The sequence below is a fragment of the Rhopilema esculentum genome, chromosome 8, assembly GCF_057945365.1.
Source record: "Rhopilema esculentum isolate cy_ngs chromosome 8, ASM5794536v1, whole genome shotgun sequence".
Lineage (NCBI taxonomy): Eukaryota > Metazoa > Cnidaria > Scyphozoa > Rhizostomeae > Rhizostomatidae > Rhopilema > Rhopilema esculentum.
In genome coordinates this window covers 8,717,341-8,737,024 of record NC_142822.1, presented here as the reverse complement: position 1 = coordinate 8,737,024, position 19,684 = coordinate 8,717,341, and the positions used below count along the sequence as shown (strand labels likewise).

Here is a 19,684-nt window from a genome sequence, read left to right as displayed (position 1 = left end):
AATTTTATTTCTTGCATAAACATTATTTGTATCGATCCTTGCAAGTTACCAAGTTACTTAGAAAATAGCGGCCTACCTGGATATAAATTGTGCCAGGAACATTGGAGATGGGGGCGCGGGGGGACATTCTTCTTTGATAAAAGGGGCAAGGGTGCCAAAGTTCCCTTTTATTGAAGTGCCTTTAGCATCGGAATTATTTGATTATCAAAGAGAGTACGAAATTATATCTGTAATGCCTTATTCATGACAACATTTCTCAAAAATGTAAAAGAATATTATGCCAGAATTTAACCTATTTTTAGAATGCCTACAGAAGGCTAAAGTAAGATGACAGCAACGAAAAATAAGTAGGAAGCTGGGGCTCATTCTTCAAATAACCGTTCACTGGAGCCTAACCTCCATAAAATAGTTTTTAAGTCCAAATTGGAAAGAAATTTAGTCTATCATTCTGTAAGCAACTGTGCTTAATATTCCCTTAAATGTTTCCTTAGTTTTCCCTTTCTGTATCATAGAAGACAAAGAATAAATTGGAAATGGGAATTTGATCGAAGAAATTGGTCATTGTCCAAGGAAACGATTAATAAGAGCTTGGCTTAGAAAATAGATGGAGAAACCTGATATAGAATAACTTGGTGCAAAAACCAAATGACAGAGTATCGTTTTTTCTGTGGCCTAAACGCTTTAAAATAGAGAAATTGGCTGCTGAAGATAAAGAAACTGCTGGGAAGAAACTTTTTGAGAATTTGAGAAACGATCGGCTGATTTGTTTTCGAAAGTATCATCAAGAAAGCTTCAAAGTTTGCTTGTATCGATGCTATGAAAGAGAGAATCCATTCCTACTAAGAAAGAGAGAATCTAAACGTCATTATAAATTCTATCAAAACTCGCTTTAGCCAGCACAGTTTGAAAGTTTTTCAAATCCAGAGTCTTTTTGCTAAAGCAACTTATTCCCGAGAAATTTAAGATCAGATTTTTTCTGTATAAAATATGAAAACTGTATAAAATTGCTTTATCTTTTATTTTTAGCTTATTGTTCTCCAGTTGATACTACAATGTCAATTTTTTTATTAAATCATGTTTCTTCTATCTACCCCTCCATCAGGTTTTGGTCCCTTATTTAATATTCAAAATGTCATGAGCTAGGTCAAAAATGTTATTCTTAAACTGTGCAAGACCTTTCCTATTTCATCTCAACATTAAAACGACGAAACTATGAAGCATGTTGATAAAACAAATATTGAAAATATTGCCTCGGATATGCCTTGAGTCAAAATCGAATTTAGATACACTTTCTGGCCATCCCTAAGGTACCATATTTCTAAAAAATGTTCTTGCAAAGTTTGTGGGATGTTTGTTGGCAAATTTCTAAACTTGTCAATTGCTCAACCACTTTGTTGGCAAAGGTGACCTGGAAACTCCCCTAGAAACGCAATATTACAATAGTGACAATATTGCATTTATAGCTGCATTTTAAATGGCAACTGACTAGCAAATTTAATAGAACTGTAGTGACGTCACCTAACAGGTATACCACTGATTCTTTTTGTTTCAAATTTATCGTCACTCTTTGAGCAGGTATGGGTTACCATTTTTATTTCGTGCGCCTTACTTCAAGTCACTGAAGACAACTCATCTGAATTGAAGTCTGGCAACGACCCTTGGGGTGCTGTAAATATCTAAATCACTAAGCCCTGATTTATTTTCAAGGATATATCCAGGACGAGAATTGTTGCGCCCAAAGTTGCTTTTTATGATTAAATGATTCTATTTGGAAAAGGAATGCAAACTTGGCTTATGTATGGTCATAGAAACTTTGTTGTGGTGATGGCCTAAGTTCTTGGAAGGCAAAACGACAACTGAACAAAACGTCATCAAATGTTATGATACATGAAAATATAAATTCGCACTGTGGATTTGGAGCGTTTTGAATTGCAAAAAAGGAGAAAACCAAGTGTGGTTCAGGATCCCGGGTTATCTCGGGAATTTCAAAACGGCACCGTAAAAAGTAAACATTTAAGGTCAAACCTGAATTTACAAAATCAAACATGGATACTGATGACAATGGAAGTGTTTGCGAAAATCTCATAAAATGGGTAAGCATTATTTCTACTTGATGTTACTACGGAATGATCCTTATCTGCAAAAAGAGAGTCAGAGATAGCAGTTTAAAGGCTTTTTTTATCATGACAAATTATCCTTTCCTATAGGCTTCTATTATCGTCTACAACTGCTTCTAGCCAACGCAACAACTTTCATTTTGCTACATCTGGCAACACCAAAAGGATTATGAAAATAAAATAGCCTAAAGGTGTTGATTTTGAAAAGCTGTGTATTGCTGCCATCCATAAAACTGCCAGGTCAGTGTATTGCTGCAGCTCAAAATTTGAAATTTGCAAACCAAATTTGCTATTAGCAATATTTAAAATATTTAGTAAGAGGCAGTTTAAACATGGAAAATGCGACTGAAACAACTTTACACACACAAGATCTTATTAAGAACTGCCATCCATACTCTGCAGACCTGGGTCACAGCTACGTTTTAGATGAAAATCAGTATTTCACAACACCTGAGTATGCATGTCAGTCATGTCATGTACATCAGAGGTGGCCAACACTAAACAAATTGGTACTAGTCTGACAGAGTTTGGGTGTAGCCTGCTGGAGGCCATGCCCTAATTTAACGCAAATTTGTAATGAAACATACAAGCTCAATTCTTTCCATTGTTATGCAGCCTTCACAGTCAAACTCTTAGGTACAGCTTATCTAAATTTGCAGAAATCCTTATTACTGATAAAGGGGAATTTCATAAGTATAAAGGTCATAGGGACTCCTGGCAGGGTCCTGGCAAAGTAAATCCGTCTCATTGATTTTATCTTTGGCAACTCATTGGATACAGGCAGTATTAGAAATGCCAAACTGGTACTGCTGATATCTGTTGTTTGACCACTACGCGATCCCACTGATGTCACATATAAACCAATAATTCAAATATATATCAGTCTTTGCTTGCAGCAAAAATACATTCACTCTAAGGTCCATGCTGAGACTGTGCTGTTGCTTGCAGATCTGCACTGTCAGAATAATGCATGTTTTTAGTCTGGGCAAGCTGTAGTAATTATATCATCCATGTCATTTGAATTCTTGTATTAACTTTTGATTAATTTTTCCTCTTGTTTGTAGCTGGGAACCTTCCCTGGCATAGAGGCACCACATTATTCAGTCAGAGATCTAACAGATGGTGTTGCAATGGCAGAAGCACTTACTCAAATGTGAGTCACATGGCATTTAGCTCATAGTTACTTAGGGCAATAGTATGTTGATTTCATAGGGATTTTGTCCCTTGCTTGATTGTCACCATTGAAACATCCATTCAAAGTTTTTTATATGCATCATATTTTATATAGAGCTCCAGAGTGGTTTGACCCTGATTGGATGTCAAAATTGAAGAGAGACATCAGTGGAAATTATCGTCTTAAGGTCAGTTTCTGAATTCAAAATAGTACTTTTAGTCTATAGTTCATCATTGTACAGTGCTCCATCAATCATTAAAATTTCTGGTACACCCATTTTGGAAAAGCTGTTTAGATTTTCCACAAATGGATTAATTTAATTGCCCAGGAAAATCAAATGTCTGCTTTGATGAACAATATGATGTATAAAATAAAAATTTTTGATCTCATGTTGAAATGCAAGGCAGATTCACACGAAGAATGATCTAATGTACAATTGCCTTTTGCTAGCTTGTTGTTTTTCAGTTGCCCAGTTCTCAAAGTGAAGTCTGTGGTAGTCTCTGACTGACTCTGGTGGTATCATATTAAGAATTTATTTTATCAGTAAAATTACCTGTTTTTCATGAATCCTTGATACCCTCTATACTACCCTCATTGCTGCATTTATTTTTTTAATAGTTTTGAATTGATCCCCTGAAATCTAATTATTTTCTTAGAATCACTTCTTATTGTATCTTTCTATCATTTGCAGATAAGCAATTTGAAAAAAGTTTTAAAAGGAATGTTGGATTACTTTTCAGAGGTTAGCTTTTCTTCAAGATTCTTATATATCTTTTGCCATGTAAAATAGAAGTTTGTGTTATAAATATGCATTCATCTTAGAATGATCTCTTTCATTACACTTAAAGAAGTGCCTCTCTGTTCATATATGCAGGTTTCATTCTCCTCTAAATACCCAAAGCAAAGGAAGATGTTTTTATTCATTCTTCTGGTCTGATTTGAGCCTCTAGCCTTTTGGGGGTGAATAAGAGTGAACAATAATTTGACTGCCCAGGGTCTGCAAATTGCAAATCCCAACTGCAAATTAATTTGCTAATGGGTTCCTTGGTAATCAATTTCCTTTTCCAATCCCAATACATCAAACCAATTAACTCCTTGAAAACCATTGACCAACATTTGTGGTTTGAATAAAGTTTCCAAGTTGATGTAAATTCATACAGTTGCACAACCAAGAAAAATTATGTTCTTTGTCTTGCATTACTAAAGTTTGAGATCATTCAAACCCTCTTTGGAATTTTCTCATAGGTTTTACTTTGTATTTTATTGCAGCCTTATCTGTTTACTTTTCTAGGTTTTGAATCAAGATCTTAGTGGATTCAATCTCCCTGATGTTTGTGAAATAGGTGAGGAATATCATGTTTTTGTTGTCATAGAGTTTCTAAACATTTTTTTTCATTTTACTTATGAACCTTTAACAAAAAGGGTCATAACTATGTAAGGTATACATTGCAAGTATGTAAGTATACTAATTTAAGATACATTATTCAGTTATCAAATTTGTAATAATAGAGCTGTTATTTTTTTAGCTGAGAATAATAATGAAGATGAGCTTTCCAGAATGATTCAGTTAATTTTGGGATGTGCTGTCAACTGCGAGGAAAAAGAGCGTAAGTTTCTAATGTTCGCTTAATATATACAGAAATAATCAATTTAAGATTATCAATTGACTATTTCTCAAGTTTAAATGAGTGGGAGGAAGACTTTTTGTGGTAAATATTTATAGTAGTTTTGCTTTTTAATAAAACTAGGATTTTTTACGAAACTCGATGAAATATGCAATAACCTATAAATTTCCCCCCTTTGAAATCCCTCAACACTCAATGGAGAAAAAGGTTTCAAGCAAAAATATTGATTTTTTTCGGGTTATGATAAGTAAATAGTTTTGATGCATTTGACAAGAGAATTATATCTGATCAGAACATATATAATTGTATTGTCAAAACATTTGTAATGATATTGATGAGGATAAACTGAAACAAAAATGGAATTTCAGATTTCAAAGCAATATTTGAGACAAAAATTAGTCACAGTGTTTTCTGTAAAGAAAAACGTTTTATTTGTTGGGAATTATTAGTTTTCACTGAATGTCTTTCTGTACATAGAATACATTCAAGTGATTATGGGTCTTGAAGAGGAAGTTCAGCATGATGTCATGAATGCCATTCAGGAGGTGATAATTTCTACTATTCTTTTCTTTTTATAGTAGACACCAATATTTATTTTTGTAACCGTACCATAAAGCTAATCTTCTGGCTGAATTTCGAATAGGCTGAAAAATTCCTTGAAACTACAATCCCTGCCAAAAGTCTTGAAACCCTGACTCAGATTCAAATTTAGCCATCCCTGTACATGCTTTAAAAAATGCTGGTTTTATATATATATAACGATATAGAGTTTTAGGATTAGGAAGTATGTTTTTCGTGTGACTCGTATGATTTAAGTAATCCATGGCTGGATTTTTTAAGTAATTTTTTTCATTCAACGATACTTTTAATCTCAATAAAAAAATTCATACCAACTGTCATGAAAGCAAAAAAAAAAAGACGCCTATAACTCTGTTGTAGTTTTAGAAAAGACGCTTTATTTAAAGGTGTTAATCAAAATGCGTGAGTGAACACCATTTGTATAACGTAACATGATTTTTCAAAAGCATTGTTCTTTGAGTTGTTTTTGTACGGTTTGGATGTTGAAAGTTTAATATTGGAAAACAGTTTCATTTTCTGTTTTTATATGTCTGTTGAGGCGAAAAACACAACAAACTCAGTCAAAAAATGCAAGCACATGACCAATATAGTTATCCAATCAGTATTGTGTGCCTATAGAAAAATCACCGCTTGAGTCCAAGAGAGCAAACGAACTCCTTCTGTCTACACAATAGCAGCAAGGGAAATAAATACGAATTAATACAATATATTTACTGAGGTTTACCTGTAACTCATTGGATGTTCCCAAAATTCTTTGCAGCTCTTAGCAGCCAAGGATACCTCAAGGATATCGGAGCCTGAATTTGGAACAGAATATGACCAGAGGGTAAGATTTGTATCGTTGGAATCGAAATATATCTAGCTTTTTGTCAGGGACAGATTTACCGGGGGGGTGCGACGCCCCCCCCCTAATTTTTGGTGTTCTTCGGTAAATTTTGCTTCGATTCGGTAAAAAGCATAGGAACAGAATGGTGCAGAATAGTTCGTTTTTTATTTTCTTATCATCTTTATCTTGAAGTTAAAACTGAATTTTAAAATGGGCGTTCCCATCAGTTCCTATCACTCACCTGAAGAGTATGGTACAAAACCCAATCATTATCTAACACTCCCCCCTCCTGCTAGCAATTCCGTCCCTGCTTTTTGTTAAGTTCTACTTAAGAACAACTTAGCTATTTACTATTCGTTTAGCTGTACGGATACATTTTGTGTTTTGACAAATGGGGAAATGATCAGTAGTGCTCTCGTTTTTGGCAGGACCTTCTTACCACATCTTTAGCCCAAGTTTATGTCTGGAAATTAGTTACTTGTACTAATATTTGATTTGCTCTTATTTAAATGTCGATATACTCTTTTAGCACAAGGAGACACTCAACCAGGTTACATCACTCATCAACGAAAAGGAAGAACTGCTTCAGAAGATCCACGATTTGGAAGACCAGGTAATAATGATCTTTGCGTGATAATTTTCCTCTTTGAAATAAAACCAATGAAAAATATGCTTGTTCCCGGTCCTTTGATAAAATGGTTTCAAAGCAATTGTGGCCTATGAGGCAAGGATTTTGTTTTGAAATATCACTTTGCTGTCTCTTATCGAGTTCTTATTGGAAGTGCTGGATCGCACGGGATTGGGAGTCTTATGAAGAATTTTGAAACTTGAAAAATTAGCAACATTTGGCAATAAGGCATGATATTTGGAGTGTAGCATGACACAGCCTGAAGGTGAAAAGCATTTGAGTTTGCAAATTTGTTAACTGCACTCGATTGTAAACTGTCTTTGATTTAACATCAAGGCTCCGTGTGCTTGCTATTGAGGACGTTATAGTGTGGTTTCTTAGTTCCGAATGGCCTGGTTCAGTTTGTTTTTGCTCTACGAAGATAAATGTACTCTGCTCTAAAAACAGGTGCAACTCGCGAAAGAGGAGAGATCAACACTAGTACTTGAAAATGAACAGCTACGTTCCATAAAAGGCGGTGGCAGCATGCAAGATCAGGAAGATGGGTGAGTATTGGCTAGAGAACATATTGTTGGAACCCAAGACGCTTTGCTTATTCAAATATCTTTCGCTGAACATGTGCACAAACTGCACAAATAACTCATCAATCCTGCTCCACGTTTTTTTGCACATTTTTCAGCTCAAGGGAAATCTCCGCTAAAATAATACCCAAATATCAGGCACCTCCAAATAATTTGAAAAAGGTTTTCCCTATATTTTTTGTCTGCGGCCAAGCCCTGAAGAAAGCAACGCCCAAATCACTGACGCCTTCCTTAGTGCCGCTATTCCCAGAAATTTTTGGTTTTGTAAAATTGTCACTGTAGTTATCTGCTGCTTCTGCTCTCAAAAGTATGTATTTTGAGCTATGTCTTTTGCTGATCTAATTAAAATTCAATTTGTATAACAAACGCATCATTACCTATGCAGATCAAAAGACGCGATAGGAAGGTTAAACACGCAAATTGACAGACTGAAAGAGGAGAATTTCAGCATGGAAAGCGGTGAGTTTGCTTTAGAGAGTTCATGCAACTATGTTATCAGCCGTTTAAAAATCGTAGTCAATGATTTATACCAAACTGGTTATTGACGTCACATTTGCTTACTGAGATTGATCCATGTAAAATAAGGATTAAACCATAGGGAAATAGAGAGGTAAACATGTAAAACATCTATTGATGAAATCAAAGTTGTGGAAAGCAATTTGAAATTTTTAAATTACAATTTCTTAAACCTACACTGGACCTCGATCTCAGGGAAAGAAAGAATTTAATTTTTTGAATCTATATATATATATACTTATTATTCTATTACTTTAACTGTGCTCTAATTACCTTTGGTTAAGCAGAATTTGTTTAACTGTCTGCGTTTTTTTAAATTAAAATCGGAATAACTTTGATTAATCTAGTGGTAAGTTATTTTGTTGTTGCTTGCATTTAAGTGTAGAATGGAAAGTAACAAGCTACTTATAAGATCTTTTTGCAAGATGCTTAAAATGGAAGTAATGCAAAGATGTGCTTAATAACTGAAATATGAAATTTTTCTGTGTTATAAGCAATTGTCCATTAAGTGACACTGTATGCTTCCCGTTTGGTTTTCTGTTTTACAATATCAAACCTTGAATGTAATGAAAATTGTTCCTAGCAAAATTGTATTTTGATATACGATGTTTGATTTTAGCCAAAGAAGACTACAGAATTCGTTTGGAGCAAGTAGAGAAAGACAAAAAATCCCTCAATGATAGAGTACGTGAAGGCCATTTAAATATAATCATTAGCGTGCATAATTTAAGCCTTTATATTTCACATATTTAAGAAGGGTCGACCTCAGTAGCATTGATTCTCAAGGGACCTACTATAGAAAACAATGTGAAATATTAGAATACCGTCTGTAGGCCATGTCCGTATGTAGGCTCAGTCCGTATGTTTGCCCAGTCTGTATCTAGGCCAAGTCCGTATGTAGGCCCAGTCCGTGTCTAGGCCCAATTTGGATGACCTGGTTTCTATAATTTTCCTATGCAAATACCCAAATTTTATCATTATAGGCTTTGAGTTTGATCTCTTGTCGATTTGTAGATTGAACAGTTATCAGAATTGGCTGAAGAAGCACGATCTTTGAAGGATGAGATGGACGTTTTAAGGCATACTCAAGATAAAGTGGTAAGTTGGCTAAATCTAGGGGTGTTATCTATTGTCACGATTCTTTTTGTCACAAATGAAAGAAAGGTTCTTATACTTATAGGAAAATACATCGAAATTCCATTATTACCTGATATAAAGTTTAGCTTGAATTGTCTTTCCTGGAAAAATTGTCTATTTTCCAATTTTTTTATTTGTACTGATGAACGTGATTCAGACTCTTTAAAGCAGCTCTCTAATAAACTCTTCAGTCTTAATTCAGAGTAGTTTATTTTGTAACAGTACTGAAAATGAAAGTTTGTTTGTTACAGGCAAAGTATGAAGCAACAATTGAAACCTACAAAAAGAAGTTAGGTGAGTTTTCTATTGTAGTGCTTGCTTTTGGTTGTATATCTTAATTCACTAGTTCTAGATATTCTTTATTACGTCATCTCTTATTCACTGGGCACCAGATCACTTGGAACCTATTATCGCGCGAAACCTATTATCGTGATAACTCTGTAATGTATCAATCAGTTGCCTGACAGCAGTGAATCCCCTCATAGAAGGCCTTATAAGTTTTTTAGATTAATCACTTTGTGTTTAAAAGCAAATTTTTGTCAGACATGTATTTTGAGGTCAAGATAAGATATACATTTCTTTTTACACAACAATGCACAGCAAAATCAACCCAGCTACCCATTTGTGAATAAAGTCCAAAACCCGTCCAACGTTCTTTGCCTCTGTCTCGTTTGTTCTGCTCCATCGCAGTACCTGTTTAAGGGCATTTTACTTTAACTATCTGTTGTAACCAGACGGTACTTTTGCCAGGCATCGCCAACCAAATTCATCACTGAAACATATCTTTTAGTTACGAACTTGGTCTAATAACAGCTAAACGTGTCACTCTTTAATGCACTTTCAGAATTAAGACCCAAAAAGGCTAACTTTTGAAAACTTAGCTTCGTTTTTACGTAGACCTGTTGTAGATAAAGCTTTACATGGATTTACATCTTATTGAAACGGTCACTGGTAATTGGGCAACGCAATTGACCAGTGTTTAACACTCTCTGATCTTCTAGCAAAACAGTTAGTTCATCTAAACAATAGCATCAAGAAATGTGAATTTCGCCTTAACAGTTATATGGTTTTATTAAACGTACATAGCCAATCTGTATTTAAACTCAATTAATATGTCCAAATCTTTTGGTAATAGGAGTGTTAACAAGTCTTCTAATGTTAGGGAGGTTGTTCTCTTTTCTAGATATGATATTTTAATCAAAAAAAGTGTAAAGATGTTTTTTTTAATTTTTTTACTTGAATTTCATGGTGCCGAGGGTGGGGGCACTAATATTCATTTAGGATAGGGGTGCTCATTCTGAAATACCAACCATCAAACAGACAAAATTGATAATCATTAGTTATAATTCGTTTTTGTCGCAATCTGTAGAGGAGCTTCAAGATATGAGGAAACAGATGAAATCTCTCCAAGAGAAGAATAATAGCTATATGCAACAAACCATTTCGATGGAAGAAGTAAGAATACGTTTTATAGTAGGGTTTTGGTAATATGCAGCTGTCTTTCTGTTTCAACTTGTATATTGTCATCGGATATTGTTATTCAATGTCATATCGATTATAGAAAACATGCTATTCTGTTTTAAAGCTTTCCGGAGACCTGTAGAATTGTCAGCTTTCAAGAAAGGTTTATTATATCATAACAGCATATGTTTTTAATATCACTTTCATTTAATGAACTATTTTAAGTCCGTAAAAGTAGCTCTGTGATGAAGCTGGTATAACAAGCTTTACTCATGGTACCTCTGCCCCAGACGTTTCACGTGGTCACTAGGTGTAGGGAAAGATACAACTAAGTTTGAAAAATGGCAGTTGCGTTTTGAATAAGAACTAAGGGAGCAAGGAATTCTCGTTTTTGTAGCTAGTTGTTTAAAAGCTTTTCTCTGTGCTTTTCTCTTAATTCTAGGAAATGAAATTAAATTTTTGTAATTGTATGTCTTTTGTCTCATCTCTAGGAACTGAAAAAGGCACAGGGTTTGAAAGTGCAGATAGAAACCTTCAAGAAACAAGTAAGATGGCTTCAGCGTCCTCTTCTTTGCTCAGCTTGAAAATCTTTAATATTTCTCTGCATTGTTGTTTTGCGCTTTATGCAATATGTAGCCACTTGATTTGGGTGTATCATCTTTTGGTATATGGATCTATCAACTTTTCATTGCTTGAAACACTTATTTGTGACAACATGCACCTTGCCTTCTGTTAGTCGAATAGCGAAAACTAGAAGATACAATTGGGTTTTCTTTCTATTCCCGTTAATAGTTCAAGCCAGCGTCATATCAGCTGCAACCTACTTATGCTGTAATCTGAAAAATATTATGAACTATATCGTTAGGTTTTTTGTTTACGTTTTAGTAGATATGTTCGAATATCTAGCTTTAAGTTTTTGATATTTTGCGCTGTAAGCAGCTCACTTCGCAAAAAGTTACTTGATCCAATAGGGTAGTTTTTTGCTCAGTCTTCAGTAGATTTGCTCTACGTAAACGTTGATCGATGAAAAGTGAATTCATAAATTAAATTTGTGATGCGGGTAAGCTCGAACAGCCTGCCACCAAGCGACAGGGAACGCACAAGGCACTATCATTGCGATTCGCGTGTGTGTAGTGTAGAAAAGTAAATAATTTGGGTGCAGACAGGCTTAAATGGCTTATTTATCTTGCAGTGAGGGTGTGGGGAATTATGTATCATGAATTAGAAGAATTTTCTGAAAGAACTTTTCACTTTAGTACTACGGCTATTTTATTCAACATGTCGCACTTACGTTTCACTGCAGTTTTTTGCAGCCATTTCACAAATGATGTACCACATTTTCATTGGTGATTTTGCAATTGTTGCTTTTTCCATTCAGATATACGAATTACACTCTAAAAACCTCGACTTAGAGAAAAAGTACGATAAAGCAGAATTTGAATCGAAGAGAGCGAAAGAAAAGCAACAGATGCTGGAAGCTGAAAATGAGGTTCTTGCTTAAATTTTCAGTCAGTTTTTCGACGACTTAATCTTCTTTCCACAAACATTTATCTTAATTCATTCTATGATTCCTTTGTTGTAAGTTAATTAAGTTTTTAGAAACCACCAATGCTTGAAATAGCTCTTTGATGACTTCTCTAGGAAATGCTTTTGGAAAAAAAGTTCAAAAACCTTGGTAACATTGACTAAAAAAAATAGTTATGCAATCAAAATATATTTGCTTGTTAGACAAATAGGCTTTTTCTTGAAAACTGTCCTTTTTCCATTCTTTTTACCAGAACGATCGCCAAAAACATATTTGTATCTTAACAGCATTAGTCAGTCAATTGTTGACAGCATTTGAAAATTTTCAATATATTTTGTTTTTTGTCAATGTAGAGGTTAAAGCAGGAGAGGAATGCTCTCAAAGAGACCAATGAAGAATTGACGCTCAATAGCACAAATCAGACCAGTGAGTCACAATTCCATCCGATTTGCAATGAGATTTAATCTTCCCAAGTACAACGCAATGTCTCTGCATTAACAATTTCTGACTAAAAGCTTTAGTCTGTTTAAAAGCGTTTTTTTACAAAATAGCATTTTTGATTTTTTGCCATGTTTATGTCGTGAAAGGTTTAAATCTTCATGATATTTAGAAGTTACCTTATTGCTTAGAAATTGAATCCGACTATCAAGCTGTCGCAAATTTTAAAGTATCATTGAATGATTGCTGCTGCATAAAATTGATGTGTAGATTTTGATGTATATATTTTGTGTTAGGTTTTACTCATATGCATTCAGATTTAGGGACAATTGTCCGTACGTGTTCAGATTTCATACAGTCTTTTAATCCTGCACTCATGAAAAAATCTTTCCTTCATACATTCATTTTAAACTAGTCATCAGAGTAACCCTCTTTCGCATTTTATACTTGTTTATAAATACCTTGGTGAAACGTAATCATCAAATCACGATTCGCATTTGCATGCTTTTCCTTTCGATCAATGATTTATGTCTATTGCCCCGGTCTAGATCTATTACCTGGTTTTGATGACAGTAACAGTCCGTCCAATTCGGTATCGGAGGATTTCCTGCAGCTTGAAGATCCAGATATCAGGTGCGGTCAACTGTTTTGATACCTAACTTTGCACGCTATTGTGTATAGAACCGGACAGTTCAAAGTTGCCATTCCACGTTTCACGGTTATTGCGAACATCAGGCAACTTTTTTAATATCTAACTTTGAAAAACCTTGAAGGCGTGTCTGAGGTGAAGACTCCGTATTCCTTTTAAGACCTTTGAAATATGACAGGCTTCTCCCTTGGTTTTCATCCAAAATTCGCGGCGTAAAATCACATTATATATCCTCTTTGTTTGTTTTTAATTGGTTTTGTATTAGTTATCAAAATTGCATTTTAGATATATATTTGTTTTACATCGTAGGAGTAAATTTATCAGATTGAAGCACGAAAACAAGATGTTGAAGTTGCAAATAGATGGGAATGAAAACGAGAAAATCCAAGTATTACAAAGCATGCTAGACGATATCAAAGAACAGAAAAATGTATTGGAAACCGAGAATAGGCCAGTTTTTTAATCGTTATTTTGGCTGTGTCCTTTATTTGTAATTCAGTAGAAATCGTATGGTATTCAAAGGCAATTCTTAATGAAGATGTATCTTATTGATCGCACGGATATTATCTATGGACATGTGGAACCACACAAGCTTTTTGAGGATGTCAATTTAACTGTATGTCTCGCCTATTCGTTGCTTTCACAACACCTGTTCCATTCTTGGAATTCCAGAAGGCTGTGTCTTTTCCATAGAGATCTGACATTCCCGAGGTATCTTATCCAAGCAGTGTCCTTACTATCAGAAATTGAAGCCTCCGCATTACGGACTCTTGGAAGAAAATAAGTTCCATGTAGGGATGTTTCTCTTGAGGCTATTTGTTTTTTGCTAATGACCACAGGAAAATAATTTTGGATGGAATAAATGGAAGGCGTCTGTTATTGGTTGGTGTCCGTTAGGTACCTTCTATCGGGAGGTGCCAGTTAAACAGAGATCCCTGTTAAATGAAGGTGCCAGTCAAATGGAGGTACCGTTGAATGGGATGTTCGTGATTGGGAGGTTTCTCTATAACGTCCACTTCCCCTCGAAGCTTGTTTCTGGTAGAAGACTGTTTTAGACTTTACCGTTCACACTCTCGATTGTTCATTCAAGGAAGTCCATCATCCCTTTTCATTGCAAATTTCTAATGCTGAAGAACCTTTCAGACAATATCGTTAACGGTGCTTGTTATTTCGGTTGCAACACTGTAAAGCAAACTTATTTTCTTTCCATCGTATTTGCAGGCAGCAGAATCAGAAGCTAATGGAACTGGAAGGGGAGCTAGAAGATGCTCTTAAGATCCAGCAAAACGAGGCACAAAAAACATGTCAGGAAGAACAAGATCTAAAGAAGAAACTACATGTGCATTTGTAAGTTTCTTTTCGACGCACTAAACGCTACTCTAGGGGCATCAATCTGCTATTTACGTTTTTTTAATACTTGAACAATTAACTGTGAGCAAAGGAAATAGTTTCCAGGCACGTAATGCGGATCATTGTGGATTCGGTCTCAGTTTTTGATTATAATTGTAAAGTTGACAAGATGTTGTAAAAGCCTATTGCGTTTTGTAGGCTATTTTGAAAAAATTCAGGATCTTCCCAGCCTCTATCTAGTGTTATTCAATAGAGTGCAGATTGGATTTTGTGAGTTATCTGACCCTATTCAATTCAAATGTTCGATATCCCCTACCAATTTGCAAAACGTTCTGGATAAGCATTTGTTGACCACATGCAAAAATAACAATGCAAAAATACCATCCAAAACAATGCATTAATAAACAGGTATGTTTATGTGTTTGTGTGACTCTGTGTGATTGCTGGCTTGTTTCGTTTTTGTTTTCTCGTTTGCTTCCTTGCTTGCTCACTTAAATTTCTGTAATTGTACGAATAAAGATTTTCAAATAATTGTCTGTTTTCCATTTTTTAGAGAGCAGCTAAGAGAAGCCAGTGACGAGCTTCAAAGAAAGAAATCTTACATCGATGACTTGGAATCAAGGTCAAGTAATAATTGTAAGCAACCTCACTATATTAGACAAGACACTGTATTTCTACTACTTTATCTGACTTAGACTGAACCGGTCTTGTGTTTTACTCCTAGCTTCTCCCTCTCGAAGCCACTTGTCAAATTTTAATACGGTGCTCTACCTTTAAAGGCGCTCAATCTACGAAAGAGTGCGGCTTGAATTTTGAAGTTCAGAATGTCCTTACCAATCACTTCCAACCATACTTTTGCTCCAGAAAAATTCGGCCCAACCCGTGTGTTGAAACCCCCTTGTTTATTAGATTTTGGAGTTTTTCCGTTATTAACCGTTTATTTCAAGACACCAACCCTCCCCTTTTATTAATTCCCGATCTCAGATAAGGAAACTGCTGAACATGGCACCCTTTCATTTTTAGCTGATGAGATAGTAAACCTTAAAGAACAACTAGTCAAGAAAGATGCAGACATGAGGCAAATGGAAGAACGGTATAAGAAATACCTCGAAAAAGCCAAGCAGGTAAGAGATCACAGAGCCGATTGTTGAATTGACTGTGGAATTGTCGCTACATGGACATTTTTAGGTGTGCTGGTAGTGTTGTAGAAATGTTCTGCCACAAAACGGGCGAGTGGGAGATTAGATTCAGAAAGAAGATGCAAAGTGCTAAAATTTAGATACAGGTAGATGATTGAAGGAAAAAATGAGATGTGGAAGGTACCTCTTTATAGCTTTATCACATTGAGGGTTAAAGGATCCAACCGAGTCTATTGTAAGAAAATTTTATTATGGAAAAATCCATTTCTTTGTTAATGCTAGGAATGGGAAGGAAATCCATTCAAGAAAATGTCGATATACACCTGTTCTTGAGAGTAACTATATCACGGTTAGTCATGAGGATTTTATTATAAATAATCTTACAGACATCTTTTTAATTTTGTCTCTTTTAGGTTATACGAACTCTAGATCCGAAGCAAAATTCGCACAGTGAGGTTGGTTTATTTCATCATTTTGGCATTTAACGTGTTATTTATAAGTTAAGAAGATAACATCACATCCATAATAAGGATATAATGAAATGCTCCAAAAATACAATTTTCATGTTCTGTGTGATAACTACTACTTCTGCAAATTTTTATGATATTTTAAAGTGTCTATTTTTATATTAGATTCAGCAGCTACGGAATCAACTTCAAGATAAGGAGAAGATGATAGAGCATTTAGAGGTACCACTTGTAGTTGTGCTTTGTTTTCTATTTCTTATTCACTGTTTCATTCCCTACCCAGTAGACTGGTAAAAGTTCTTTTCCAGTAAAAGCCTATCACTCCAAGGGGGCATTTATTAGATTTAGATTTTGATTTCAGTTCAATTAAATTTTATTTGTATACTACAGTGGAAGAATGCTACAATAATACTGTAATATACAATATCCAAAAAGTATAGACCCAAATCTGAGCATGCGTAGTTAAAATCAAGTGGTCTCGATTTTGCGTCCGCTGTGAGCGCCAGAAAGTTGATAGGGTCTCAACTTTTTTGTGCGCTCGGCCACTTGACAGCAGCACTTAGCTACGCATGCTCAGATTTGGGCGCTACGCCCGCGCGCACAAAAATGTCAAGTGGAAATCGGCCTTAATGGCAGTGGCATAAACTATGAAGTCTCGAGTTTTCTTTTTGAATAGCAGGTTTTATTTTTTTCTTTTTCAAACTATTCTTCATTAATCAGATTTGCTATATCTTCAAATTATAGCGAGATCATGAAAGGATGAAAGTAACAAGGGAAAGAGAAGAGAAACTAATAATCAGTGCTTGGTATGATATGGTATGTAAACGATTAAATGTTAATTGCTGGTCTGAGTTTAAATTCTAAGGCAACGATGGGATCTCATTTTCCGTAATAATCTTCATAAGGATCTGCCAAATGAACCTTACCAATTTAGGTCATCTGAGTCGCTTCTACTATTGCCGTGGTATCCTATTTAACGGATGTTTAATTGTATCTCAAGCAATGGCACTATTTTTATTTGGGATTTATCGTTTCAAGATATTATCATTTTTCAGCATGTAATTTACTAAAGTTGGTGTAAATGTGATCAGCTTTTTTCTCATGAGATCTTGTATGAAGCTTTTGCACTTTTCAGCTATTGCCAGTTAATTGTAGCAATTCATTTGGCTGAGTAAGATACATTTTTGCTTGGGAAACACAAGGAAAAGTTCACCGTCTTTAAAATGTCTAAACAAGTTTTTCTGTTTTTTTTTTCAATAATCTGTACTAAGAGCATTGGCATTTCCTGTGTCCTCATGTAGTAAAGGGGAAGTAAAAAATAGCTTATGTCGACTGCACTTTATCGTTGTTACCGAACCCACAAGGGGACGTGTTTTTATGCTTCATTATTCATATTTTTCGATACTTGTTGCAATCATTTCGACTTGATGCCTTTTCAGTGCATGAGGCTACATCGCAAAGCAGCAGAAGAAAGGCTAGTCGGCAGCGCAGGTCTGTCATTTCTAGCACGACAAAGGCAGGCAGCCGCCACTAGACGAGCCACGCCTGCAAAGCCCAAAGTCCCCACGACCCACACCCTCGCGTCGAGGTAATTAAGACTCCCTTTCATTATACTTAAGCTTTTTGCTATTTTTGCTTCGAAATAGAAAGAGAGCTCCATGTTTCAGTCAAATCTATGTTAGATTCTAATCAAATCAAAATTACCCACAGACATCATTACATATTGAGTTTATATTTTCTTTCTTGCTATTTTATGCATGATCTTATCGGCTTAAATATTTTGTGCCATATTTTTTAAGCCTCTTTTTGACTCCTTGTCAGCAAGATCTTTGTGGTAATTTTGCCATGTGATCGAGTGGCTTTTATACTTGCAACGCTGGACAATTAAGAGAATAAATTGCACATATTCTTCCAAGATGGGGTTTGAGAATGTTGCATCTAAAATTTGAAATTGCATGAAAAAGTGAACAATTTTACAGCATACTAAGAATTATTTTCCTTCAAACTCTTACAGACTGTTTCGATTTTTCAGTGACAATTCGGAAAGACCAGAATGACATGGACCAGAAATTTCTGCAATGCATTGCATAAAGGTTTTTGTAAAATGAGGGGCGTGTCTCGCGTTTTGTATGACTAGTGACTGTGAAGAAGTATATAATGAGTTTCTCATTAACTTGGGGTTGTTGTTTTCGTATTATTTTTTATTATAAGAATGTAGGCTTTGATTTTATCCATTAATTTTAGTTATGGTCTTGTATTATTTCTTTAAGACTAGCATTTCCTAACACCTGTACAGAGGTATTGATGACATTTTTGAATGCCCAAAATGCCTGCCAAACGTCTTGGGACACCAACAACATTTTTGTCCTCCGCATAAGCTGTTTCTTCTCTCCCCTGTCAAACAATGTTGGATTATTCTCCGTAGACGTGCACCATTCGAACTTCATTTTTGAAACTAAGATGGCTTTCCAACATTGGTTTAGGGGAAAAGAAGGTAACTCAACTAGTTTTCAGGGCGTCACGGTGTCAGAGCCTTTTTTAACATACTTACTAGAGGGCAATTGCTTCCCAGCCCCAGTAACTTTCTAATGTTTTAAAAAATCTCCCTCGTTACATAAACAAAGGCTTGTCCCAAGCTAATTTCCCTTCAACATGGATATGAAGAGTATTTCAAGTACTTTTGGCAAGCGTAGTAGGTTTAACTTTCAACATGACCCGTTAAAGTGAATTAGCCATTAATTTTCTGTTTTGAATGGTAAATTAGATGTTCTTCAGCGTGTCCAACTTTGCAACTTAGTACTTCAGGTACGTTAAGATCACTCGAGTATTTCAGGTACGAAAGCAGCTATAAAAAGGTCAGGGAGGGCTGTAGTTTGTTTGAGAAGTAAGAACCGCAGGATAGGCTGTCCGCCGGATTCTGTGAATCTTCTGTTAGGGTTGTAGTTGCCTGGATCGAAAGGGAGAAGGGGCTTGGTCCTGTGATCATGTACCAGGAGTTAGGAGCATTCCCCTAAAGAATCAAATTTGCTTAACAAAAAAAGAGCTCTTACCTTGGAAATTGTTAAAAACCACCTCTACGTGCAATATATTTACTGACGACTATTTAATAAAAAACAATAAACACGAAAACTATTTATAGTTATCAAAACAAGATCGCTTGCAGCACATGAACAGCAGGAGTAAGGGATGCTGGAATCAAGAGAGGCACGAGTAATTTTTCTAAAAAAGATTTCTTTCTTCACTGGTACAAAAGGTTTTTCCTGCCACAGCACCTCACCCTTCGAAACTTGGGACTCTTAATACAACACTATAAAAATGTCAATCTACACGCGAAATTGAGAATGTTTCTCCGGACCTCAATTTAGGTTTTTCTAAGGCTGCTACGGTAATGCCTTGCAAAATCACAATACATACGCAAATATTAGCTGTTTTGCCGGAATAATATAGTAACAGCAAGAGCATCATTCACAAT

General features: G+C 35.4%; 1 protein-coding gene across 1 annotated transcript; it reads left to right on the top strand.

Annotated features, from left to right (window-relative positions):
• Window positions 1–1,614: 1,614 nt before the first annotated feature.
• Window positions 1,615–18,461, top strand: LOC135694513 (protein Hook homolog 3). The gene is made up of 28 exons (XM_089109763.1): window positions 1,615–2,093; window positions 3,182–3,270; window positions 3,406–3,478; window positions 3,983–4,033; window positions 4,583–4,634; window positions 4,818–4,898; window positions 5,394–5,461; window positions 6,256–6,321; window positions 6,851–6,934; window positions 7,397–7,494; window positions 7,916–7,989; window positions 8,666–8,730; window positions 9,061–9,144; window positions 9,435–9,477; window positions 10,553–10,638; window positions 11,136–11,189; window positions 12,023–12,133; window positions 12,523–12,595; window positions 13,156–13,240; window positions 13,566–13,706; window positions 14,478–14,603; window positions 15,160–15,242; window positions 15,630–15,730; window positions 16,159–16,200; window positions 16,378–16,434; window positions 16,957–17,028; window positions 17,652–17,800; window positions 18,245–18,461. The coding sequence occupies exons 1-28, from the start codon at window positions 2,046–2,048 to the stop codon at window positions 18,267–18,269; spliced, it is 2,181 nt and encodes a 726-aa protein (XP_088965889.1). The 5' UTR covers window positions 1,615–2,045; the 3' UTR covers window positions 18,270–18,461.
• Window positions 18,462–19,684: the final 1,223 nt, after the last annotated feature.